This window comes from Grus americana, chromosome 23 (genome assembly GCF_028858705.1).
Source record: "Grus americana isolate bGruAme1 chromosome 23, bGruAme1.mat, whole genome shotgun sequence".
Lineage (NCBI taxonomy): Eukaryota > Metazoa > Chordata > Aves > Gruiformes > Gruidae > Grus > Grus americana.
The window spans coordinates 506,861-532,872 of NC_072874.1; the positions used below are offsets into that span (position 1 = coordinate 506,861).

At 55.5% G+C, this 26,012-nt stretch overlaps 3 protein-coding genes across 37 annotated transcripts in view; 1 reads left to right on the forward strand and 2 right to left on the reverse strand.

Annotated features, from left to right (window-relative positions):
- The first annotated feature begins 22 nt into the window (after positions 1-22).
- Positions 23-3,861, forward strand: PPIE (peptidylprolyl isomerase E). The gene is made up of 10 exons (XM_054802264.1): positions 23-92; positions 166-264; positions 478-521; positions 1,159-1,185; positions 1,383-1,464; positions 2,050-2,150; positions 2,277-2,400; positions 2,483-2,668; positions 3,246-3,388; positions 3,482-3,861. Exons 1-10 carry the CDS (start codon positions 62-64, stop codon positions 3,548-3,550), a joined length of 906 nt encoding a protein of 301 aa, XP_054658239.1. The 5' UTR covers positions 23-61; the 3' UTR covers positions 3,551-3,861.
- A 503-nt stretch (positions 3,862-4,364) lies between these two features.
- Positions 4,365-17,801, reverse strand: BMP8A (bone morphogenetic protein 8a). Its single transcript, XM_054802263.1, has 7 exons — positions 17,367-17,801; positions 10,358-10,550; positions 9,783-9,931; positions 8,820-9,014; positions 8,079-8,158; positions 7,623-7,733; positions 4,365-6,232 (listed from the first exon to the last, which is right to left on the reverse strand). The coding sequence occupies exons 1-7, from the start codon at positions 17,782-17,784 to the stop codon at positions 6,083-6,085; spliced, it is 1,296 nt and encodes a 431-aa protein (XP_054658238.1). The 5' UTR covers positions 17,785-17,801; the 3' UTR covers positions 4,365-6,082.
- Positions 17,802-18,557: 756 nt separating this feature from the next.
- The window catches only part of MACF1 (microtubule actin crosslinking factor 1), a 144,171-nt gene continuing 136,716 nt past the window's right edge, over positions 18,558-26,012 (reverse strand). For 25 of the 35 annotated variants that reach the window (XM_054802247.1, XM_054802235.1, XM_054802251.1 and 22 more), the window contains 5 exons: positions 25,339-25,456; positions 23,326-23,537; positions 22,614-22,724; positions 20,528-20,651; positions 18,558-20,159 (listed from right to left, as the gene is read on the reverse strand). In XM_054802247.1, the coding sequence (XP_054658222.1) occupies positions 19,900-20,159; positions 20,528-20,651; positions 22,614-22,724; positions 23,326-23,537; positions 25,339-25,456 (825 nt within the window). In that variant the 3' untranslated portion in view covers positions 18,558-19,899. The remainder of the gene's footprint in view (positions 20,160-20,527; positions 20,652-22,613; positions 22,725-23,325; positions 23,538-25,338; positions 25,457-26,012) is intronic. The other 10 variants (XM_054802259.1, XM_054802253.1, XM_054802241.1 and 7 more) reach the window with 1 other exon arrangement.

Genomic DNA, 26,012 nt, shown 5'->3' on the forward strand with positions numbered 1-26,012 from the left:
CCCTTTCCCGCGGCGGGGCGGGGCCAGCGCGCGGTTCCGGGGCGGGGCGGGCGGAGGGAAGATGGCCGCCACCAAGCGGGTGCTGTACGTGGGTGAGTGCCGGGGCCGGGGGCGTCCCCGAGCGGGGCCGGGGGCCGCAGGCGGTGACCGCTGTCCGCCCCGCAGGCGGGCTGGCGGAGGAGGTGGACGAGAAGGTGCTGCACGCCGCCTTCATCCCCTTCGGGGACATCACCGACATCCAGATCCCGCTGGACTACGAGACGGGTGCGTGGCCCGGGGCGGCGGGTCCCGGCCGGGGGCGGGGGCGGGTCCCGGCCGGGGGACGCTGCGGCCCGTCGGGGCATCCCCTCGGTTAAGGTGGGAGCGAGCTCTCCCGGGCGGTTTTCCCCGGGCGCGGACGGGACCCAACCGCTGCTGGGTCGCCGTGGGACCGGTGTGCCTGCTGCCCGTGACCGCTGTGCTTCCCTCCCTCTCCAGAAAAGCACCGGGGGTTCGCCTTCATCGAGTTTGAGCTGGCTGAGGTGAGAAAGGGGCAAATACCTGAGCTGCTTGGACCCTCCTCTTCCTCCCTTGGCGTTTTTGGGCTGGATCCTCTTCCCGCCAGGACAGCGGCGTTGCGGTTGATGGAGGCAGGCGGGGGTTACCTGCCTCAGCCTCGGGTCTTCCCCAGCAGCGGGACCTGCTGTGCTGCCTCTCGAGTTCCCGCTTTTCCCATTTTTTTTTTTTTTTGGGCTGAAGCACGGCCACTGCTGGCGCAAACTGCTGTCCTGCTGTTCTTGGAGCTCAGCAGCAGCGGGGGGGTTCCTGCCTTCGTGGGCAGCACTGGCTGTTGTATATTCACCATCTTATAATCTGTCCTGGGCTTCATACACCAGATCTCTCCTCCTCTCTCAAATACTGGTGTAAGTGATAAAGCACTGTACGTAAAATGAGTTTACTGGATGGGTTGTGGGAAAAGGAGCCCCAGATACTGGTTTAGATATGGCTCTTGCAAGATCCATCAGTTTTTACAACCCCGGGGTAGAAGAGGTTTAGGAAAACTGTCCTTTGGCAATCTTTTTTGCAACGAAACACTGGGGCACGTATATGCTGAGCCTCATTTTTAAAGGCAGAGAGAGAAGAAATGATAATAATGATTTTCTTTGGCTTTCTTGGCAGGATGCAGCAGCAGCTATTGACAACATGGTACGGACCCTGTTCCCGCTGTCCCATGGAGACGTGTGGCTTTGCCGTCTTCCCAGTAGCACAGAGTGAGGCCCTATGTGCTGTGGGCTACATAGAGAGAGCAAGCTCTGTTCTTCTCTGACCTCTGCAGGGATTTGGGGGGCACGGTGATTTTTTTACCTTTTGGTGGGTTTTGTTGTGCTTTTTCCCCTCTGCAGAACGAATCTGAGCTCTTTGGCAGGACAATTCGTGTGAACTTGGCCAAACCAATGCGAATTAAAGAAGGATCATCCAGGCCTGGTGAGTTGGTGCCTGGGAGTGGGGAGCATCCCCGCGGATGTTCAGAGCTTCGTGCATCAGCCTTTCTGCTGTCCCGGACCCTGAGGCCGAGACCTCTGCTCTGCCTCCCATTTGGGGATCTCAAGGATCTGCGCAGCATCCTAATAACCAAATAACTTAATAACCAAATAATCAAAAATACTCCTCAATTCCTTGGACAGAAACACTCTTGGCTGCATTTCTAATTGCCTTCACGTCCTCTGACAGGGGGCACAGCACACACACACGTGCCAGGCAAAATTACCCACAGATCTGGCCACATCTGTAAAAGCAGTTGTGCTGCGTAGGGGTAGTTGCAGCAAACAGGAACACGCTTGCCCTGCCCAGTGATGCGTCGTGCGTCTGGGAGGAAGAAGAGATGACTTTGCCCCTTGTTTCCCTGCATCCTGTGTCTTTTGGGGCAGGCTGCTGCCAGCTGAGTGATCCCATGCCTTGGGTGCAATCCTGCTGCCAGTGCCGTGCTGTGCCCTGACCTGTGCAGCTGCATGCTTCCTCACACCTGGCCCTTCGGTTCCTGTGCTCTGACCCTTCCTTTTGCCGTTGCAGTCTGGTCAGATGATGACTGGCTGAAGAAGTTTTCAGGGAAGACGCTGGAGGAGAGCACAGAGGAGGCAGGAGCAGAGGCCCCCAAACCAGAGGTGCAGGAGGTAGGAAAAACAACTGGAGCCATCTGTATCCCTGCTGTCCCAAAGGCTGAGAGTGCAAGCCCAGCTGTCTCTGGAGGCAGAGCAGAGGAATGTCATCTCAACTTGCTTTTTTCTTTTCCTGCCCAGGGCGAGCCTCCTGCCAAGAAATCCCGGGCCAACCCTCAGGTTTACATGGACATCAAGATTGGAAATAAACCTGCAGGGCGGCTGCAGATCCTCCTGCGCTCAGACGTGGTGCCCATGACCGTAGGTGAGGAGAGGGTCAGCCTCCCCAGCGTGGTGGCTTCCAGCTGTGACACAGCTCTCACCTCTCTCCCCTTGCCCCTGAACAGAGAATTTCCGCTGCCTCTGCACCCACGAGAAAGGCTTCGGCTTCAAAGGGAGCAGCTTCCACCGCATCATCCCCCAGTTCATGTGCCAGGCTGGTGACTTCACCAACCATAACGGCACCGGAGGCAAATCCATCTATGGGAAGAAATTTGATGATGAAAACTTCATTCTCAAACACACAGGGCCAGGTAGGACCAACTCCCTGCTGGGGCTGGAGAGCAAAATGTCTCAACATCATTTAGGGGCTGTTTTTACCTGGACCACGTTGATAGTAGTCACCCTGAATTATAATCTGTGTTGGCCAAATGCTTCTGCCATGGTGTAATCTGTCACGGTCAGACCATCGTGTATTAGCAAGCAGAAGTGCATCGTTCTCTTTCCATCCACGTGCTGTTAATTTCCAGTGTTACAGAATGGAGAAAGCATTTTGAAGCTGCTTTCCTGTTTGATTTTTAAAGGAGGAAAGTCACAGCATGACTATGAAAAGCAGCGAAAAGCCAGCAGGTTTATCTCCATACAAACAGCTTTTCTATTAGTGCAACTAAAGATGAGCAGTCTCTACCCCATTCCATCTTTCACGCTTGCAGTTGCTTTTCTCTCAGCGTAATTGGTTTCCACCAGTTTCTATGGCATTTAATATTCAGAGGCTCTCCTAAAACCGGCAGCGCTTTGCAGAGCATGGGACTGGGTTTGGGTCGAAGTAGAAGCTCGTGCTGGAGCTCATCACTCCCTCCCCAGCCATAACACAACACTTTTTGATCACAGGGCTGTTATCGATGGCAAACTCAGGCCCAAACACCAACGGCTCCCAGTTCTTCATCACTTGCGACAAAACAGACTGGCTGGACGGGAAGCACGTGGTGTTCGGTGAGGTGACGGAGGGCATGGACGTGGTGCGGCAGATTGAGGTAGATGCTGGCAGCGGGGTGGTTGGGGCAGAGCCCACCTCCTTCCTGCCCTTGGACTTCGTGCCTTTAATTCCTGCTGCTCTTTTCTCAAAGGCTCAGGGCAGCAAAGACGGGAAACCGAAGCAGAAGGTGATTATCTCGGACTGCGGGGAGTGCCCGTGAGCTCAGCTCTTGGAAGGGGCTGGATGGGGGGGAGCCTGGCCAGGAGGGGCCGGGGAACCACCTGGGGTGGGACAGCCCTGCAACCCCCCCCCGGCAGTGCCCAGCTCCCGCGGCTTCTGTCAACATTTTCCTACAAAGCTTGGTGCGAACGTGCCTGTGGACAGCTCTGCAGGGGGTCCGACCCACCCGAGGATAAATCGCTGTTCAGCCTGCGCCATCCTGTGCTGCCCCGAGCGGGGCAGGGCTGGTTCTGCTGCTGTGTTTGGGAAAGGCTTTGGATTTACTAAAAATAAAACCTAGTTTTAAAAATACAGAGGACCTACCCCTGGCCGTTGAATCTTCACCGGGTGAGGATGGTGTTTGCTTTTAAGCAAAGATGCTTTTTTTGCGTTTGCTCTCATCTTCTCAAATCCGGTGCCTAAATCCTGGCTCTGGGGGAAGTTGCCCGTGCCAGGGTAAGAAAAACGGAGCTGAATGTGTCGCGCTGCCTGTTCCAGCAGCAGGATCTCGTGGAGGTGGTTCTGGCCGGTCCCTGGCTCTGTAGTGTCCTTTCCCATCAGCAGAGGGAGGCAGGTCCCTGGCTGGGAATCCAGCCTGGTCTGACTCCCATCTCCATCGAGCAGGAGGGCATTCACTGGGATGTGTAAGTGGGAGAAGAAGATCAGGATGAGAAGCACCAGGAAATGAAGAAACCCTTTGGGTGATAATAAAGGAAAAAAAAGCGATGATGCTGTAGGAAGGGGTTTAATTTCCAAACTCTGGTTTGCAGAGTGGGATAGATGCGTACCTTTATAGTTCCCATTGGTGGGTAGCTCTGGCTGTGCCCCGTGAAGGTAACCACATCGTTGGAAAGTGATTGATTTGGGGTTTCCTATGAAATTACAGCACTGGGTACTTCTCGGAATGCATGTTTGCGGGGAGGAAGGGATGTGTAATTCTGAGTTTGTGCAGGTGTTCGCAGGAGGGCTGGGGCTGTCAGGGCAGAGACGAAGGTTGGGGTTTAGGGGATATTTTTAAGAGCTTGTGCAATTGGGGATTTTAAGTTTCACCAATGCAGCCGCTCACAGATCAGGGGTGTTGCTTTTGCATAATAAACACCGGGTTGCTTTTATTCACTTGCTGATTTCCCACACTTTGGGGGTCGTGCATTGCCCTACAGCTGGGACAAGGTAGGATACAGGTGCTCGGAGGTGATACCTGACAAACAGACAAACCAACCCAGCATTTCCCTTCCTGGCTCCCTTCTTTTTGTTGTTTAAGTCTCAAATTTTTGAAGACAGACCTTGCAGAAATCTTCAGCAACACCTGAAGCAGAGAGCACCCTTGCTCGATGGAGTCGGTGGAAGCCGTGGGCCTTCTCTCTGCAGAAGGCACCACGTCGCATGAAGCCACGATCACATCCTGAGCTGTATTTTGTGTGGAATTGGTAAATTAAATCTTTCTAAAGAGGCAAGACCTTTTCTCAGGAAGCCAGGCATTGGCAGGGAGTAGGTCCTTCTTACTTTGGTGGGTTTATTGGGATTTTTTTCCTTTGTATTTGGCTAAGCCGGGTTCATTATTTGTTCAGTGACACAAGGTTCCCTGGGTGCCCGAGCTGCAAAACAGCCCAGGCCCTTTCCTTTTAAAATCAGAGCAAATAAATAAGTTAAATAAGTGCAAATAGCCCAGGGAAGCTGCCTGGGGCTGTTGTGAATCCACAGGAAGCATCCACTGGTGAACACAGCTGCTCTCCCAGCAGGGAGACACAGTCTGACCCAAACCTTGCATCACAGCGCTTTGGCGGGGTTTATTTTCAAGCAAATAGGTACAATTTTAGCCAATCCTGAGTATTTTTTTCATTGCGAAATCCCATCAACCGAACAGAGCGCTGCTGTGCCGTGACATTTATTAAAAAACAAACAGCAAGAGAAATTAGGTGTTTACTTTCCAAACTAGGCGTTTATTTTATAACAGTGTCTTAGCTCAATATGGATTTTTACTTTTTTTTTTTCCAACCGGCTGAGTTTTGTGAACTTTAAGTAAACAGGAGCGGGTTAGTCAGCCAGCTACTTAATTAGCTGACGGTGTTTTCATTAAGGGAATTAAAAGCGCTGGTTAGAGGTGAGTGAGTTAGACATACATGGCTAGAAACAGCTCAATCCCAGAGCAACTCAGATGCTGCCTCCCTCGTCCTAACTACCCTTCAGCCCAAACTGCCTCTGCGAACACCGGAGACGGCAGCAGCCTGTGAGCCAGCAGCGCCAGGGGAAAACACAGCGCCCGCGAACAAAACAGACACGTAACCAGCCGCAAAGCCTCTCTTTCCTATATGTATATATATGTCTGTGTCTCATTAAATGTCGTACGAGAATAAAAGTTTTATATTATTTACATCCACTTCTAGGAAGGGGTGGGAGGGATTTATTTTTATTATTTATTATTATTAATGGACTTTGCTATGATGAAACTCCTTTTCCACACACGCGGCAGAACCCCAGTGTCACATTTCTCCGGTGGAGATGGGACGGGACGTTCAGGGACGGGATCCGGCCGTCAGTGGCAGCCGCACGATTTCACCACCATGTTGCGGTGTTTCTTGAGGATGACGTTGTTGTTGCTGTCGTAGTAGAGGACGGAGGTGGCGCTGAGCTTCGTGGGGGCACAGCACGCCTTGGGCACGGCCTCGGGCTTCATCAGGTGGACCTGGGGGACGGATGGAGCCCGTGAGCGTCGGCAAACGCGGCTCCAGGCAGAAGTAAAAGAAAAAAACAACATCAAACCAGCTCTTAACTGCAAAAAAGCCTGGGTGAATGGGGAGATTATTTCCAGCTTTTTGGAAAAATATTTATTCTAAACTCTGGGCAGTCCTTGCTGCAGTTTATATTGGATCAGGGCTCGTGGCACTGCGTGGGCCAGGCAGCCCCTTCATTAATTTGGGATTTCTGGACCCTTTTCTCACTGTAAATAGGCAAATGACTGAAAAAATAAAATAATCAGTGCAGCGCAGGTTTCACCGCTGCGTGGGTGGGGGGTGCCAGATGCTGTTGCAATAGAGATTTTTCCTTCGGGGCTCAGCGCCGCCCCAAATTTAACATATTGCACTAAAATCTGAAGTACACAACACCTTTCTGAACGCGACTCTCCTGCTCATTCATCCCCTGCTCGGGACACGCGTTATCCCAGTAATTTGCCGTACAGTGTAAGCTGGGAGGTTCACAGGCTGCCGGACGCACGCAGCCCTTGCTGCCTTTACCCGACATGTGCGATTAATTTATTGCAGGGGCAGCCGAGCTCTCCCAGTTCGGAAGTCCGGTGTTTTTGCTGTCAAACCCTGCTATTTGCAGCATCAGCCGGGGCTGGCACAGCTTCCCCGGCCGCGTTTGCCCTGGCGCTTCCCAGAAGGGCTGGATCCGGGCGCCAGGTGATTCACATCCTGCCCAAACGGCTCTGTTTTGGGAAAAATGTTGGGTTTAGGGGGCGATGGGTGGGTGTAAGGGGGAAGGGGACCCCTCCCTGCTGCTGCCGGGATCGTGCCCAGCCCTGGATGGGGCCTCTGGCAGCTTCGTTAATGCAAAAATTAAACCCCACCAGGCGACACCTTCAAAGGCTCAGCGGAGGACTCGGCGCTCCCTGTAATTAACTGCGAACACCGGAGCCGGTGTGACTCTGCCATTGGGAAATCAAACACTCACAGGGCAGGAAATTCCAGAAATTAAAGCACCGGCTGGGATGCAGGGTGGGTTTGGGAAAAACGGGGCATTAAAGCCTTCCTGCTTGGAATATGCTGAGCCCAACATTTGGGTGCTTTGTGGGACCTCAGACCAAACCCTCACGCACGGCTGGTGAGGAGGATGCAAGGGCGACACGATGCCCTTCCCCGCCAGCTGACAGGGGAGCACCCACCCAGATGTGCACGCACCCACCGACACTGCACTGGGAGCTGGAGCTAATCTGCACCCTCTGACCTAAGCACTCCCAAACACAGGCTGCTCAACCCCAAATCCAGCTCTCCATCGGGACCTGCTGGGCTCCGACTGCTCCCCCAGAACCCCCAGCGTCCCCCCCCGGAGCTGCCATCGCGGGTTGCACCGACCAGGGACTGCAGGATGGCGTGGTTGGTGGCGTTCATGCAGGAGTCCAGGGGGAAGGCGCACTCCCCCTCGCAGTAGTAGGCTGAGTATCCCTGCGGGGCGATCACCCAGTCCTGAAGAAAAAAGAAAAAAAAGAAAAAAAAATTTACACTGGTTACGCCGTGGGCTTCACCCTTTCTGCACCCCTTCATCCATCCCCCACCTGCACAAACAACCCAGCCGGCTCCTCCCCGCGTGGCTGTGCCAGCAGCAAGGGTTTATTTTGATTTTTCGGACAGAGCCATGAGTTGTTCAGGGTCACCGGTGGGGTTTGGGGTTGTGGCAGTTCATGTTTGCCTTCCCAGCTCCCGCGATGGGGCTGCGGCATCTCCTGGCTGCCCCGCGCTGCTGCGAAGCTGGTGGGGGGGGGCAACGATGGGGGGTTTTTTTTGCATTCGCTTCTCCCGGTAGATAAGTACCAGCCAACCGAGGTCCTGAAAGCTGACGTAGAGCTCGTGGCGCCGGCAGACCTGCCGCCCGTCCGCAGCCTGGACGTCGTCTGCGGAAGAAGGGAACAGGCAGCAGCAGCCCCTCGGCGTCCTGACCACCCCCTCACCCCCCCCCGGCTGCAGCACATAAGGGTGGGATTGAACAGCCCGGACGATCGGGGTTAGGCCAGAACAAAGGAAGAGGAGCCTCCGTGGCTGCACGAAAGGAAAAGAAACTTCAGACCAGCCTGGAATTTATTGCTCCAACGCTGGGACACGGGGACTCAGCCTGGGAAGGGCTAAATCCAGCCCTGCTCATGGTGGAACTGGCTTCGAGGGTTTCCCAAGCTAAATGAGTTTGGGAGAGCTGCGGCGTCTCACTTCCCTCCTGCCTGAGCGGCCTCCCGGGGCCGTGACACCCTCCCGGGGCGATGCCCTCCCAGGGTGGCTTCAAAACTGAGGGCAATGATGCAAAAAAGTCCAATATTCAGGTATTCCCCAAACCCCACGAAAAACCGTCACCTCGAGGGTGCCCACCCCAGAGCCACTGCACCTCCCGAACTGCAAACGACCCCAATCCTAAAAGCCCAGCGCTCTTTGCTCCACTTGCCCTGGAGATGCATTTCTGGGCCAAAATTGGGACCAGGTACTAACAAAAGGTCCCACGATCGTGGCAGCAGCAGAGCCCGGCGATGTCCATAGGGATCGCGTCTCGCCCTGCAAAGCTCTTACCAAAAATTCCCGGCAGCTTGTTTGGATGCGGGAGGTCGTTCGTCTTCTTGGGCTGCCGCCTCCTCGGGGGTTTGGCCGCCCGCGTAACACGCGCAGGGCTGGGGCTCGCCCGGAAAAATGTGACCATGAAGGGCTGCTTGGATCGGGGCCCCCGGCGCCCCAGCAGCCCCGCCGAGCCCGGGTCGACGCTGTGCCCTGCAGGGATGGGACCACGCGTGGGTTTGCTCTCAGAATGAACTCATTCGGTTAAAGCAAGGAAAAAAAAAAAATGGGAAATTTGCAGTGGAAAGATGTGGTTTTGGCATCCTGAGTGGCCAGACCACCCCAGGGCTCCTGCTCTGCTGTTCCCCCCCACCTCCCCTGGGTGGGTGTATGATGGGCAGCTCACAGAGGTGATACGGCCTCATCCTGCACGGCCACCACCACATGGTCACGTAGAGCAATTCAAGGATTAAAACCAAGTGAGACCCAAGTGACTGATTTTCCCATCGGCACCGGGGAGGAAAGCTCGGTGCGCTGGGAGGGAAGGGGATGGACGGAGCGTTAGCGGCTGCCATTTCTCCTCCCGTGGGAGCGGAGCTGGTCTTCGTGTACCTGCGCACCTGCAAATGGCACCTTTGGAGCAGATTTGACCCCTTGGTGAGAAGAGGGTTGATCCTCTGGCAGGTACGGGAGGATCCCTCCAGGTAAGGAGTTCATTAAGTGCTAATGGCGTTATTACAGCCCACACCAGGCGCACCATTAGCATTAACGCCTTTGGGAGGCTTCGCCATCAGCGCTTGCCTGCAAACCCAGAGCTGCCGACTCCTGGCGCCCGCTGTTCTCCATCGCAGCTGGAAATTTAAAATTGCAGCAGACGAACACACACTAACCCCCACCCGCTGCGGCACCATGAGGGGGTAGGAGGACTCCAGTTCCTGGGGATTTGGCCCCAAACGCTGCAGGTGGGTTAGGCAGGCTTACCGTCATCTGTCTCCACGTAGAGTCGCAGCCCCAGGTTGTATTTCCGATCCACTAACCAGTGGTTGCTGGCAGCTGTGACGTCAAACACCAGCCAGCCCTCGGTCCCAGCACGCAGGTCCTGGACATCCAGCAGGAACAGGTCAGACTCCCTGTGGAAATGGGGAAAAAAACCTGAAGCAGGTGAGTAATAGCACCCAAAGGGCATCAGCACCAGCAATAATTCACGGAAATGACTCCTTGGTGCCTGTGTCCATACAGGTCCCGGCACAGCAGAGTCAGGATGGCGGCTCCCGGTGCCTACGGCTGTGCCGGACATGATGGTGACACCCTGACAGCTGTCCTGGGAAAAGCATCCTCCCAGCCCCGGCCGAAAAGCTGGGGTGTGGCATTGCCCGGTGGGAACAGCTGGCGCAGCGGTGCTGCGTCCCTCGGCATTTGCATGGTGGTGGGAAGGGAAAATGCCAGGGCTGGTGCTCACCGGCGGCCCCAGCCCCGTCTCCATCCCCAACATCTTCATTCCCGTCCCCATCCTCATCCCCGTTTCCACCACCTTACTCCCATCCCCACGCCCTCACCTGTTGGAGTGCTCGGCAGCGATCTCGTAGATGCTGACGTGGAGGGTGTTGTTGGCATGACGGGTGACACCCCGCGCCTTGTAGATGCGAAACTCGGCAGCCGTCACCGACTCGCCCATGGGCACCTGGGTCAGGTCGAACCTGAACTCCTTCCAGTACGGCTTCGGGGAGAAGATGTCCCGGTCCTGCTCGACTGTGGAGCAAAGGGGTCAGGGAGGGCCATGCCGGGTGCTCGCCACGCTGCCGGCCACCCCGACAGCCTGATCAGCCTGCAGCTCCCCGAGTCCCACTGACCCGATTTGCCCCCGATTTGGGGACAGACCCCACTGGCTCCAGGCCCCTCACCCCGCTGAGCTCTTGGCTGCTGCAAATTCCCCTCTCTCCTCTCCCGAGAGTTTTAGTCTTGATGCAACCCCCGCCCCCCCGGCCCCGGTTTGGCACAAGCCCCCCCAGCTTTATTCTGCTGTAAACCCAGCAGCCTCCCAGACCTCTTTCTTTATTATTAATTAAAAATAAATAAATAAAAAATTAAAAGCATGAAGGCTTCTCTATGGTGGGAGCACAGCGAAGCTGCCCCTTGTGCTGCGATTTAGGGGCTGCAGCCCTTTGCACTTCTCCAAAGGGTGAAAAACCCACCCAAAAATCCAAGCTTTGGGGGGCAGCGGGACTATCTGGAGCAGGAATCGGGGTTTTCCCAAGCTTTTCTGGCACCAGGTGCTCAGGGGACAAAATTCGGACAGCCTGGGGCGTCACAAGTCCCCTCTCCCCTGCAGGCTTTGGGCTGCTGGAACGTAAAGATTTTTCAGCCAAGGGGAGACTGAGGGTGGGGGATTGTCAGGTCACTGCTCTGTAAAAATAAAACCTCGCTTTTAACTGAAAATACCTACTTTTCTGCAGCAATCTAGTGCATGTTGGGAAAGGAAAAAAAAATCTGTTTTGTTTTTTTTTTTATTAAGTCCATAAAGAAAAAACTGCCGTCTGTCTTTACTGTAATGCAGCCCCACACAGTTTCTCTAATATGTAATTATTTTCTTCAAATTGTTCTTTAAAAATATTCCAGGCTGCCATGACTGAATATAATTAAAGTGATTAAAGCTCCTCCTCCTTCAGGCACAAAAGCAACATAACAAATCTGACCCAGCGCTTACTTTTAAAAATAAAACAAACAAATGATTAAATAAATAAAATCGCATGTTTTAAATGCAATTTTTAACTGATTCCGGGAGGGGGGAGAGAAACTAGTCCAAATTGAATAGACCATAAAGTTGCCGTCCTCGTTTGTATGGGGGGAGCAGCGTGGCGCATCTCTCCAAAATGACATTTTAAATTATGCATCTGTGGAATTTTTTTTTTATTATTTTTTTCCTTTTTTTTCTTTTTTTAAAAACCCCCACATTCCCTCCAGCTACTGGGCTCACCACAAGTTATGTTATAAAAAGAGCCCAGGGCCAGGCGGGCAGGGGCGGATGCGGAGAGCGCTTCCTGCTCCCGCGGGGAGGCTGCCGGCCAGCTGCGGGCGGGAGGATGCTGCGGGGAGCTGGATTCGGCCCGTGCACCCTCTCGGGGGGGACACAGCGGCCCCCCAACCCCGCTGCAGCCCCTCGGGGGCTCCCCGGCCCTTTTCTGCATTTCCCTTTCTTCCACTGACCATTGCTGATGGTTTAACGCTCCTGGGCCACTAAAGATGCTGCTGAGGGTGTTGATGTTTCATGGCTCTTGGAAAATCCTTAAATCCCCCCAAAACACAACCAGAGGAATCCTATCCTTTTTTTTTTTTTTTTTTTTTTCCCCCACTGATAAACCCCCAGTGAGACGTCCCGCAGTCTGTCCAGGGCACACCCAGGTACAGAGCGGTGTCTCCTTGGGTATTTTCGGTCAGCCGGGTATTTCATGGGTCACTTGGGTCTCCCCTTTGCTCCCTGGCATCAGGTGAGACCCAACCAGATTAAATACCGGCTCAGAAACCACCGCGACCTTCATGGGCTGAGTGTCTTCGGCAAAGCGATGCTGCAGCACTGGGACACCCTGTCCGGGGACGAGAACCGCTAAAGGCAACTGCAATTAGCTGTGCACCTTGATGAACCAAATGAGCTGCACTTAACAGCAAGCTGCCTAGTATTTGGGATGAGAGACTAGGAGGAATCCCAGCTTTCTCCTCCGTTTTGTGGAGCAGAAGAGGGGACCCCCTTGGAAGAGCAGGACCGAGGGCGAAGCGTCCTCTCCTGTGCCGACACGGGGTTATCGCAGCACAGGAGGGCGATGGGGATGGGACCGGCTGCACGGCGTTCAGCAAACAGCAACCCGCGTTGATGATAAGCAGGTTGGGGGAGGTTTAATATCGCTGTGTTTTCTGGCAAAATTAGAGATGACTGCAAAATTACAGCTCTGCGGTGGGGGAGTGCACGTCGCATCCCGAAAGCACCCAGCGCCCTTTACCCAGGCAGCAACGTGGGTGCTAAAATGCTGCTGGTGCTGGGGGGGCTTGCGGGGCGATGGGCCCTCCCCGGCCGGCCGGGAGCCCGTCGTGCCTGGGAGCCTGCTATTGATTCGAGGCGGGTTGACTCAGCCACACCGCCAACCCTCAATTATCTGTGGGCGGATTATCCGGATTGCGGATGAGACACACTAAAAAAACCCAACCCAAGCTCTTTGCTCTCCTTGCCCCCTCCTTTGGCATTTACCGTCTCGCCCCTAAGACCCGCTGCATCTTTCCCCAAAGCCGAATGCCACGACTATGCTGTGTCCTCCCACCAACCTCCCCAAAAATAATAAAAAAAAATATGATATACATATATAAATGGCTGTGGGGCCATGCAAGCCCTGGCAGGGGATGCCCAGCTCCGTCCAGGTTAAGCCCCACTGTCTCCCAGCCCCAGCGCACTCCCGATCTCTTCCCAAAACGGGGTGACGGGGCTGCCTGCCCTTCGTCCTGCTCCCCAGGTTATTTTTAGCTACACTTTTTCACTGTAAACTTTCTCTGCTTCTATAAACTGCGCATCATTTGTAATTACTGGTCCTGGCTGCTCCCGATGGTCCCCATGATCATTTCAGACACTAAATTAAAAGGAAATGCCAGGATATTCAACCACATCAAGTACTCTGAATCCTAAAATAGGTTTAAAGGAGATGCAAGGAAGATGGTATCCTTCACTTGCAAGCAGGAAAAAATAAGCTCCGGAGGCTTTCCGAAGCGGAGAGACATTTAAGAGTTATCCCAAGCACCGTGAAATGCCGCCGAGCCTCTGGCAGGCTCCTGCGTCGACTCACACGTGCTTCCTCCATCCTCCCAAGATGAACGTCGGGAGGTGCAGACATGGGGCTCAGCATCGGGCACCCCCAGCTGCACGTGGCTGTGAGGCAGCCTTGGCTCCTGCTCGCGCCCCCCCCGCTCCCCCAGAGCACCGAGAGCACGGTGTCACACGGGGATTTTTATTTGCAAAGTTTTTTCCTACTTAAAATGCACGGCAGGTGCATACGAGCACCGACACCTCTGCACGGGCTCGTCCTGTGCTGCTGGAAAACGCTCCCACGTCTCTCAGCTGTGCCGGGTTTTCCGGTGAAGCCGCTGCAGATGCCCAGAGGTGAAGGTGCAAACGGCTGCAAAATGAAGTCAGGAGTGGGAAAATCCTGACCCTGCCGCTGACAGCGGTTGGATTTCGGTGGGAATTGTGTGGAGGCGAAGGTGAGCACCCGCACGGGCACGGAGGCTGGCAGCGGGTGATGCTCTGCCGGATGCTCTGGGGAGCGGAGCAGCACACCCCACCTCCCTGCCTAAATTAAAGGGGTTGCGTGAGCTCCCACCCCGCACTAATGGCTCCCTGCTGCGCCCGGGGCCCTGCAGCTATTTTTTTCGCAAAGGTGGCAGCGAGCGCTGCCCTGCCTGCCTTCCCCAGCGCTCCCCGGGAAGCAAATCCAGTGAAGCCGGGGTTTGCCAGAAAGATGTCCAGCCGCGGGCAGAGCTGCCCCACCGCTTCATCCGAATTGGCTGCGGCGGGGGGAGTCTGGCCGCATCCCGGAGCAGCGGCGGACGCCGGCAGGGAAAGGGAGGATGTGTGTGTTGTGGTGCTGACGGGCAGTCGCGGGGGGCTCGGGCATGCTGCAGCACTGCAATCCTCTGCCTCACCTTCCCGTTACAAACCTCTCTGCTCTGTGATTATACACTGCGTGTAACTGTGACTCACGGCTGGTGGCTCAGCCCTGGCCAAGAAGAAATCGCAAAGCCCATCCTTACCCCAGGCTTAAAAATACAACCCACCTGACTCCTTCAGTTAGCGCACAGAAATAGAATGGGTCAGTGTTTTATGTTCACGCCGAGGGGCAGCAAGCAGGATGGGACGGGTGGAACCATCATCACCAAACCCAACCAAAGGTGCCTGGTGGCCACCCATCACCTGGAGACCCTCACTGCCCCCGGTCCCACCACCTGCCCAGGCCAGCAGGCAGGCAGGGTGCTCTGCCTGCCCAACCCAGGACATGTCTGTGTGCCGGGGAGGTTTGTCATTTCCCCTTCCCAGGAAAAAGGTGTGCCGTTGGGAGCCGCGCTCTGGCCCCGCTCACACAGGGCTACACGGGGTGGCTGGGAGCAAAGAGGTCCAAGTGCCCAATGGAGCATCGACTTACCCCATTTGCATGTCCCATCAGGGCAATTGTGCAGCAAATTATGCATGCAAATGAAAGCTAGCCTTCTCCCACAAAAATTTATTTAATTAACATGAAGGGGCTGACGAAGCCACAGAAATCAAAGCCATTCAAATTGAAGGCTGGAACTGTGTTCCCCAACTCTCCTGGCTGCTCCAGGAGCACCGGGAAGGGGAGCGGCACCAGCACCCCTGTGCCAGCACCAACGCCTCCCGGGTGGCTCCCCAGCCCCCTCAAACAGCCCACCCTGGCTGTCATCAAGCCTGGCCATTTTAAAGAAGTTTTTGGTGCTTGTGTGTTGAGTGCTGAGGGGAGCTGGGATTTGGTGCCCCAGTAGCTTCATCCCTCAGTCTCAGCTTCCCTGGGATACTGAGCCCCCACAGCCCTAAGGACTCTAGTGGGAGGTGGGTGCTGGGTGCCTGCACCCATGGGCACCCCTGACCACCGCCCAGAGCAGCAGGGTCTGTCCCAGGGAGCTCCCTGGCCTCTTTACATCCACATGTGGCACAGGGGATGTAAGAATGGATGGAGAAGACTTGGGAGATGCCGCCACAGCCCTCCCTCACCTCCTCCCGAGGGTGCAGGTGCCCTCCCTGCCTGGGGTCTCCAGGGCGAGTTTCTCCCCATGCTCTGTGCATTGGCTGTGGGGGATCCCGTGCGGGGCAGAAAGGGGCCCTGTCTGGTCCCTGGTGCTCCATGGTGAGGCAACTTCCCATTGCACGCCCTTCGGCACACCACAGGGCAGCAGCCAAATCTGGCCTTGCTCTGGGGAGGGATTCCCCCAGCCCAGGACACCAGCCACGTCTTCAGCTCAGGGGCCAGGGTGCTGCTCCATGCCTACTAATACCCCCTGCCCCACACCTTGTTCCCCCAGCCTTTTGCTGATGCTCCCCCAAAAGCGTTCTGGTTGGCCTGGAGAGGGACACCCGAACAGCCCTTAAAGCAATGAGCAGAGGCAAGGAAAACCGCGAATCCAAATTCCTGGTCCACACATCCCGCTGGGTCCAGGCCACCCCGGTGCCTGCCCTTGTGGGGGGGACCCCTCGCGCCTTGAGTGCTCATGGCCCCACTGATGCTGGCTGGAAATAGCTCTGCTTTTGCTGCCACTCACGCAACCGCCTGGAAATAGGCTGGTGGCTGGAGCCCGGCATTGCTCAGTAACCAGCTGGACGGGATTCCAGCAATAATTAGCAACCTTGAGGATTTTATTTTGAACCGTGATTCAGTGTCCCACCGCGGGTAATTTGGTCCACCCTGCTGCTGGCACGAGAATGCTACTGGCCTGCCTGCATGTCCCGCTCACTCTGCAACCAGTTCATGCGTGCCCACCGAAATGGGGAGTGCAGGGTGGGCAACGCAGCTCCTAGGAGCAGGAGCCCATCTCATCCCAGGGTGGTTTCCAGCCTCTCTCCGCTGCATTACGATGGAGACAGCGTTCAGGGGAAGCAGCTCAGTTCATTGCAACTTGGGGACAAACTCACGGAGGTGACCCAGCCCACTGGCCCCTCAGCACACCCTCACTGCGTGACTTTCCCCATCTCCATCTCCATTTTTTTTTAAGCAGAGCTGGGTTTCGTGCCAAGGTGCCGCGCAGCCTGCCAGGGACCACGGCGGCTCTCTCCCAGCACCCTGGGTGCAGCCCCATGGCCACCGTGTCCCTCGTGGCCGCTTTCCCATGGTTATTGAGCTCAGCTCTGTGCACAAGAGGCTTTGCTGAAACAGGGACGCGCCCCCGGGACCGAGGGATGCTCGGAGCCGTCGGAACAGCAGCTGTGGTCCCCTGCCTGCAGCAAGGGCTGAGCCAGGACGAGCTTCGGGTCGGGGTCAGTTCGGCAGCCCGGGCTGGGCTGGCAGCGGGGCTCCGTGCCGTGCCCAGCCCCGACAGTGCGGCCGCCGCAGCCCCGTGCGTCCCGTCCCGTCCCGCCGTGCGCGGCTCCCGGTGCCCCCCGGTGCCCCCCCGGGCGCTGCGGGCGACGACCCCGAGAGCCCCGGGACCGCTGCGCTGTGCGGGGGCTCGGCGGCCGCCTCCGCCCCCGGGTCCTGCCGGTGCGCCCCGGTCCCCCCCGGTGCCCCCCCCCCCCCCCCGCCCGCAGGCTCCGGTCCCGTCTGTGCGCCTGGGCTGCTCCGGTCCCCCCCGGTCCGTTCGTGTGCTCCGGTCCTGCCCAAGCCGCCTGGATCCCTCCGCGGGCTTCAGTCCCTCCGGTCCCCCCCTCCCCCGTCTCCCCGGTCCTGCCAAAGCCGCCCGGATCCTGACCGCACGCCCCGGTCCCCCCGTGCTCCCGCAGGCTCCGGTCCTCCCGGTGCTCCTCTGTGTCCCCCCCACCCCCCTGGAGCCTCCGCACGCTCCTGTCCCCCCCGGTGCCGCACGTACCCAGATTGACGAGGCTGACAACGGTGTCGGCGCGGCTGACGACGCTACCGGGCGGGGGGCTCTGGGTGCTGAGCCCGGTAAGCACCGGTCGCGACACCGCCGCCTCCTCCTCCTCCGCCTCCTCCTCGCCGGCCACGGCGTGGTAGAGATCGAGCATGAAGAGCGGCGCGGCGGCGGCGGGGGCGCGGGCGGCGGCGGGGGGCCGGGGCCGGGGCCGGCCGGGCAGCCCCAGCACGGCCAGGATCTCCCGCTGCACGTCGCGCCGTTCGCCGCCGCTGAGCCGCCGCTGGAGGAAACCGGCGGCGTGGAGGCGGCGACGGAGGACGCTGCCGCTGCCCAGCTGGCAGAGCACCGCCGCCACCCAGAGCAGTGCCAGGGCACCCAGAGGACCCCGGCCCGCCGCCGCCCCGCGCCCCATGGCACCGCCGCCGACCGGGCGGCCGCACCCCCCACCCCCCCCACCCCCCGCCCGCACGGTGCGGTCCCGGTCCCGGTCCCGGCGGGGCGAGGGAAAGGGACGGTCCCACCAGCGGCGCCGCCCCGGCCACGGCTCCGGGACGCCCCGGCCCTCCCCGCCCAGAGGCCCTGGGGAACGGGGCGCATCGCTGGGCACGTGAGCCCGTGGGCAGCCCCCCCCCCCAGGGATGCTGATCACCCTCGTGGGGACTCAGACCCCTACACACCTGAACCCACGGGCACCCATCCCTAGGGACGCTCACCCTCGTGGGCACCCAAAGCCTTGAGCACCCCCACCCCCCCCGTGGGCACTCATGGCCACCCAAACCCATGGGCACCCACCCCCATTGACACCCAAACCCATGGGCACCCACCCTGTGCATCCGCCCTCACAGGCACCCATCCCCATGGGCGCCCCCCCCCACAACGGGTACTCACCCTGAGCACCCACCTCACCCACACCCAACCCCACCACGCACACACCTCGCCCTCTTACTGGCAAACACCCGCTCCAACAGCTACCCTCACCGGTGGGCACCCACCTCGCCACCACACCACGGAGCATCCTCGCCAGCACCCACCCAGACCTTTTAATTTTGGGGCTGGTGGTTCCCTGCTCCGTTCTGCGAGGAAACCTGCGTGCAGACACCCCGTGGCTGGCACAGCCGTTGCCTCCCTGCACGGGATAAACAGCTCCAGCTCTCACACTTAAAAAGTTAACACGGTGGAATAAAGTAGGAGGCAAGATTGTTTATTACCGCAAGCAATTTTAATACAAAAATGTGTCTGGTTTTTAAACAATTCATTGGTAGAGCTTCAGTTTTGCCTCAATTTAAACCAATTGAGAGAATCACACAGCAACACGGTCAGAGCCGGAGAGGAACAATATTTAATAAATACAGGAACTCTGGAGAGCCCTCTCCCCCGGCCCGTCTCCTGGTCACTTGGTCAGTTTGATTTTATTACAAAGAAAAGTAGCGTACAAAAGCGAGACAGGACTTGTAGCAAGTGTGCTGGTGAGACTCATTTCAAGGACAAGCAACTGTGCGTGTAAGTCCAGATTTCTTCTAGGAGCAGAGGTCACATCAATCTCAGCCTGGTTGGAAGTGGAATGACCAGTTAAATAATAAATAGGAAAAAGAGATGCAGATAAATAGCGATTCTGTAAGGAACATCTTGGGTCGGTCTCTTAGGCCATCAATCCAGAAGAATCCTCTAATTTGTAGGACCCACCACCGCTAAGGGATGTATCTGAGTGATCCAGACCTGCAATCTTACCAGCGTGCTCTCCTCTGGCCAGCTTCAGCGTGAACCCCCTCCCCAAACCCATCACCATGTGTTTGTTCTTTAAAAACGAAGTTATTGGGACAGTATTTTCAAGACAGCAATTGTCATGGCCTTCGCTGTAGGGTGTGCAAATTTTATTCAGTCAAACTCCGCTTTCATCAGGTAAAACCACATAGCTTTAAAAAAATGGAAACATAAGCCCCAAGTCCCCTCACCTCATGTTTCTCTGGTTGAGGTATCTGTGATTTACAAAAAGAGAGTTCCTTGAACACTGTAGGATTCAGGTCTTTGCTTTTAAATATAATTTACCTTGCTGAGACAGCAAGTTAAGTTTATAAAGATGCATTTAGGAAACAATCCTAAAAGATAAAGCAGGTTTGCACCCTGCACCGCGCAGAAATCCTATTTATATTTTAGTTTTTCTTTACACTTTCACATCTTGACCTTTTTTGCTTCCTTTTTTTTCCTTTTTCTTTTTTTTTCTTTTTTTTTTTTCTTTCTTTCTCTCCCACATTTCAGTTTTCCAGGCCCCTCTCTGAACAGGGGTCACCGAGAGGCAATTTTTATCTACATAAATATTCACATGAAAATAGTAACTTACAAAAAAAAAAAAAAAAAAGAAAAAAAAAACAAACCCCAAATAAGGCAGCTTCATAACACAACTTTCTTTTACACTTTTAACAATATAGTTTCTCCCATTTAGAATAAATATACATCCAATGTACGTAGCAGGGTTAAAAACTGGACACAGGTTGGGTTTTCTTTCTTTCAGGAGGGCGTGGGTACAGTATTATCTTTTAGGGCCTGGAGTTTTTGGGGTGGCAGTGGTCGTTTTCTTGGACATGGTTGGGATTTTGGAGGGTTTGGCCATCCCCCGGCGCGAGCCGCCCTGCCCGCCGGCCACGCTGCTCTCCGAAGTGTCCGAGCACGCCGACTGCGTTTCCAGCAGGTCAAAATCGGAGGCGTCGCTTCCCCGCCGGCTGCTGGCCCGGCTCCCCGTGCGGCTCCCGGCGCGGCTGGTGGGACGACTGGCCGTTGTTTTTTTAGGATCTGCAAGGGGAGCCGAGAGTGCTGTGAGCAGGGGGAGGAGGAGCAGCAGCCTTCCTCCCCCTCCCCGGACCGATCGGCACCCAAATCCCCAGCACCGCTGCGGCTGCTTTCAACCACCCGCCCAGCACCCCTGGAACAGGCCTTTCATCATCAGGACCGATGAATTCCTCGGCTTTTAACGAAGCAGCAGCAAGCCCTCGCACTGCGAAACCGCTGTGGCATCCCCTGTCCCAGGCAGGGACACAGCGGCGGGCATCACCCTCTCCGACTCATTCTGGACTCCTCAAATATTTAATACTTTCTCTGCCAATTTAAGCAGCCAAATAGGAGCAGCGGCAGGAATTTTTCGGTCTTTGCACCTAACTTACCTGCCCGACTGGTTTTGGCACCTGTAGAGACTGGTGAGGAGCTGTTACTGGTGTCCCCAGCCAGGGAGGTTCGGCTGGAGTGGAAGGTGGGTCGCTTCAGCTTGCTGCCCGCGGAGGGGGTCACCTTGGGAGGAAGCACACACAGAGCATCGTTTAGGTGTCACCTGGGCCATAACGGGCCGAGAGCACGTCCGAGACCAGTACCCCGGCGAAAAGATTTTGTCATTTCAGAAACATCCATCTTAACGGTCAAGGAGAACACAAGCTGTCGTTTCAGCAACGGTTCGTAAAACAGAAAAAAGCCTGGAGCCTGAAAATTTGGAGGGCAACGGCAGTTTGTGCGTTTCAGGCTGATACGCAGCTATTTCTAAGCGTTTGGGAAAAAAATAATATAAAAGCAAAGCCGCTCTCCATCCAGAGGAGGACAGCAGCATCTGGGCTTGAAAGCTCCCCAAGGAGAAAGTGAAATCTTGCAAAACCAGGTATTTTAGCACGTAAGCAGCTCAGGATCATTTTGGAAGGTCAAATACAACGCAGTGTCTTGAGGAACTCATCCCGTTGTAGGGAGGCATCAGCGCAGCGTGAGTCTGCGAGGCTGGGGGACATCGCCTTGCTGCCAGAGCCCCGGGCAGGTCCGTGCACCCACCCCCAAGGGCGGACAAATTTGAGCAGCGAGACACCAGCGACGAACAGGGACTCAAAAGGCAGCGAATCAGCTTGGGTCGCATCCTGAAACGGCGCTTTCCCCGACCTTTAAGATGTTGTAAATGCAGACGAAGGGGGTGGAGAAGCAGCATAACAGGCAGCTCTGCTCCCGCCGCTGCGGAAGAAAGCGAAGGGGCGAAGGGGCAGGTGCCGGCAGGGCGAGGGCACCTGGATCCAGTCGGAACGGAACGGGCAGCTCCAGTTTCTAGAACATCAACCAAAGGTCTGGGTTTGGGGCAGCGCTGCAGGAAAAGTGACTGCCCGTGGTGTCCCCGGTCCCCCGGGGCTTGGGGAGGCAGCGCTGCAGGACGGCTCCAGCCCAACCGCATCCCCGGACAGAGGTACGTTAATATCGGAGGGCATTTCCCAATGAGCTTTAAAGCAACAGCTGGAGAAGTCTCTTTCCATCCCCTGCAATTTTGTGGGGGGTTTTTTTTTTTTTTTTTTGAAACTTAAAAATCTTGAAATGTCATAAAACTGGAGCTGCAGAAGGGGAGAGGGCGATGGAAGAAGGGCAGCCAAGCAGTGGGCTCCCCTTCGGGCACCGGGGAATTAAAATCCATTAACACGTGATTGCAAAGGTACCATTTTCATCATCAGAGATTTCGATTCTCGTCCTCGATCCTATTTTATAAACAAGTTAACAGCAGCAAGCAGGCAATTTAAGGCAACTGGGGAAGTGCTCCTGACATTCTGATGATTTAAAATAAATCCTTTTCTGCGTGAAAGCACCGCCGAGCAAGACGCAGTTATCTTGCCAGCGCACACCACCACTCAGTGAATCACCAAGATCTACCAGGTATTTTTCTCATCACTGATTCACAAGGTCAGGAAAGTCCGCGAGGAAGCTGAAGCTTTAGGGAGATCAAACAAAAGTCTCAGCCCGAATTCATCCTCCTGGGAGCATCAAGCCGGTGCCGGTGCCGGACACACCATATGTGCTTCAACACAGTGATAAATACAAGCGCTTCATAAAAATGAAGGCAATGTGGTTACTGTGCATGCGCTGTAGCTGATTTTCAAGTCTCAACTCGGCTGCTGGATTTCAATTTTTGAAAGCCAAACACGGCCGCTTTTCAATGCTTAAGAGCTATTAAAGCTTGGAAAATTTTTGCTTTTTAAAGCACAAGAGGATAAACGTCGCTCTCTTGGTTTAAAAGCAGGTAAATGTGAATCGCAAGCCGTCATGCTTTATTCGACGTATTATTTATTCCGAGTTAGAAACCTATGAAAAACGCTAACAGTCGGAGCGTTAGCGGTGCTAACAAGCGCTGCTCTACCACAAGGAAAGCGTTAAAACAGGCAAGGGAGCAGAATTTCTCCGTGCCAGCGGCACTCTGGCCTGTCAGCAGGTCCTCAGGGCTGCGAGACCATACTCTACCTCGGCGCTCGAGAGCTGGAAGTCGGAATAATCGAATCCCCTCAGGGGGGTGCTCGCTTTACTGTTTATCAACCAGGGTTTGTCATAACATCGAGAGAAGTGATGTGGAGTCTGTGAAATGGAAAATCCAAGGGGGGGGGGGGGGGGAAGAGGTGGAAGTGAGTGAAGAAAAAAAAAAAAGAAAGAAAAAAAACAAAACGGGAAAGTATCTGGAATGGGGGGAAACGGCACTAAAATGAAACGAGAACCAAACAGGAAATATGTAAATTAAAATAAAGGGGAAAAACCCAAACAGATGATGAAATAAAACATGCACGGGCAGACGAAATGGTGGGAAAAGAGAGACGACGGGCGACGGCTTCTTCCTGCGTGCCAGCCAGACACCACGGCTGCGGCACAGCCCTGCCTTGGGGACCAGGAGCCTTCGGCTGCACGGCGAGAGCCGGGGACCCTCCACGAGCACCCAGCTTGGGCTGAAAACCTGTCCTGCACCATCCCACCCCACCCCATCCATCCTGCGTGGACAAGCAGGGTTGGTTCTTACTGCAGGCACCACGAACGTCTAGAGACCACAGTAAGCATCAAGCCCCCAAGCCCCAACCTTCCTCCTCCTCCTCACACCTCCCGCAGCTCCTCGTCTCGCCGGGACAGGTTTGGAGGCCGCCGGTTTCTAAAGGAGAGGAAAGAGGAAGGCTTCACGCGCAAACCCCACCTTGGCTCCGCTGGCCGGAGTTGCGGGAGAGGATGGCATGGAGGCGCAGCTGTGGTTGCTCTGGCTGGCGCTGGAACTGGATCGCGTCGGGGAGGCTGCCCGCGAGGATGGTTTTGATCTTCGGCCTCGCGATCGGAACGGTGTCATTCCCTGGGAGGCCCCCTCTGGCAAGATGAATTTCTCTCGGAGTTCAAGGTTGGTCCGTCCTCGTGCTGGAAAGGGACAAAAGGAGAGGAGACCTGAGGTTCGCGGGAACCCGGTGGTGTTACGGGGGCTCAGGCGGCTCTGGGGATGTGGCGTCTCCCAAAGCCCATCTCCGAGGGTGAGCGGATGGCAGTGAGATCGTCCCAGCTCTCGCTCTGCCCTAACCACCTCCTGCCACAGAGTAGCTCTTTGAGAAATTATCCGACAAAAAGCTGCCCGAGGCCCATGAATTCATACTGGATGCTCTGTTATTCTCTAGCGTCTTGGGGAAAGCAATCCCGATGGACTTTAAACATGGCACGTTGCAACAGCGGCCGATGTCACCTTTAACATAGCTTAAGAATAGTAAGAGCAGCTTTGAAGGGTTGCGATTCTGCGCGCTCACAGCTCTGGGCAGCTCTTCGCCAGTTTTGGGGGAGGAGAGAAATGGCCACCACCCATTAACAGCCTTTAAAATTTTCACCCGAACGCCCCAAAGAGCTGGAGGGTCTCCCTTCGACAAGCGAGGGGCAACCAAGCAGAACGAAGGTCTGTGGACTTCAGCTCCTGGGCCAGCCGATGCACGCCAACGTGTTTCACACTCACGGCATCTGAACAGAGAGCGAGGGCGTGCACCGAGCCCTACGGGACACGGGAACGGTTTTAGAGTCGACGCAATATGGGACCAGAAAGCCAAGTAAGCAATTGCAGAAGGGAAGCACCACGCTGAGATAACCGAGGGATGGAAATAACCTCGATGTCGGCACCGTAAAACAGCTGTTGCAAAGCATGAACGGGAGAGGCCGGAGGAGCAGGAAAACCCTGAAGGTTCCCCAAAGCAAGCGGCACACGCTGTAAATCATGCTGCTTTCAGCAACAGCCGTTAGGCAGCAGGAGCAAGGAACGGTTCGGCAGCAGCTTGAAGATGACATATCCGAAGCAATTAACATCTTGGAGACCCCAGTGAGACAGGGACATATGGAGTACAGACCTAAGCTCTCCAAAATACGCAGTGAGCTGCTATTAAATGCTCCTTTCCTGCTGGAGTAAGGGGGCAGGAAGGTGGGGCTCTGGTCCCCTCTCACGGTGCCTGCCCTCCTCTTTGCCAGGGCAGAGCTGCTCACCCCACCATCCTCCCTGTGAACCGCCCTGGGGGATGCTCCTGCGAGGGCTCCCGGCTGCGTGGAGCAGAGATTGGCATTTCTGGTGGGAGAACAGGTCAGATTCCTGCTTTCTTGCCCCTTGATGCACTTAATTCCTGGCCATCCCCCTTGCTAATCCTTCTCTGTCCCCCGGTCACAGCTCTCAGCCGGTCACGGCAGAGCATCGCTTCCAGCCCCACAGCTCTGACCATGATGAAACCTCAAGAATAAAGGTTTTGGGAAGGAGGCGATCCTGGTTCTCCGTGCCCATGATACGCAACCCTGGTCTGTGTTATCCCAAGCGTCCCTTCCAAACGCGCCCCACTAAACCAGCTCCAGCGGACACTGCTCAGCCCTAAAAGCCGAAGATCGAGGCGGCTTCAAAGGGAAGCCGAGACCCCCAGCACAGCAATGCAGCTCCACTTGCTGGGGTCTTAAAAACAAGAAACACAACTCTTCCCTCTTCTCCTCCCAAGACACCAGGCTACACGCTGCGAGATTTGCTGCGGTATCATCAAATCTCACAATTTAAAGTTCTATCGTTTGCTTTGGATCAGTTCTCTCCAGCTCCTGCCTGTGGTTTGGATAACCCACTCTGGTACTGGTCATTCACAGAGCAGACAAGTTCTCAAACTCCCTTTACTGGGCAAGACGACCCCAGTCGTATAAAACCCAGGGATTGCCTTACCTCTGCAAGGATCATTCTTCACTAAAAATTCGTCCAGGGCCATCCATCCTCCACCGACGCGAACCATGACCGTGCTCCGCAGGATACGGACCAGCCGCAGCTGCTGGGAATCGCCGAACTGTGGAGCCAAGAAACAGTTCAGACAAGGGGAACGCAACAAGGGACACTCGGCTCCTTCCCGCAGCGGGCTGCACCAGGGCAAAGCTACTGGAAATGCTCTGTGTGGTCCCGAACGCTCTTATTGATCTACTGAATATTTTAAAGGTTTCTCCAGACAGGTTCATCTGGGATAAGTGCAGGCTAGTACCAATTTACAGGAGTTTTTCTGCTGCGTAATTTTAAGATGATGAAACTATTCAAATCCTTTAGTTTTAAAGCTGGAAAGAGAGAATTTTTTCGAGCAGCGAATGAGAATTTGGAATTTGTTTTTTGGATGGGTTTTCTCAGCCAGAATTGTAGCTTTTCTTTTTAATCACGAAGGAAATAGAGGCTGGCAACGCAATGACCGTCCTGGTGTAGCCCACGTGGAAAAGAGCCGGCTGATTCAGATCACTGAGTGCTGGTGAATCAGCGAGGCAAGCAGTGCTGTGTCACCGCTGAGCGAGAAACCTCTCATCATCAAGTCTGAAGTCCAGGGATTTCACCGAGCCTCAGACTTGACCCCACCAGCCAGA

Bases quoted from the DNA above. Each gene is read 5' to 3' on its own strand.
- PPIE (XM_054802264.1), top strand. From the start codon at position 62: ATGGCCGCCACCAAGCGGGTGCTGTACGTGG. The intron at 2,401-2,482 runs GTGAGGAGAGGG...GCCCCTGAACAG, and splicing joins CGTGGTGCCCATGACCGTAG to AGAATTTCCGCTGCCTCTGC. The intron at 2,669-3,245 runs GTAGGACCAACT...TTTTGATCACAG, and splicing joins TCTCAAACACACAGGGCCAG to GGCTGTTATCGATGGCAAAC.
- BMP8A (XM_054802263.1), bottom strand. From the start codon at position 17,784: ATGGGGCGCGGGGCGGCGGCGGGCCGGGGTCCTCTGGGTGCCCTGGCA. The intron at 9,015-9,782 runs GTAAGCCTGCCT...CCATCCCTGCAG, and splicing joins CTACGTGGAGACAGATGACG to GGCACAGCGTCGACCCGGGC. The intron at 8,159-8,819 runs GTAAGAGCTTTG...CTTCTTCCGCAG, and splicing joins CAAGCTGCCGGGAATTTTTG to ACGACGTCCAGGCTGCGGAC.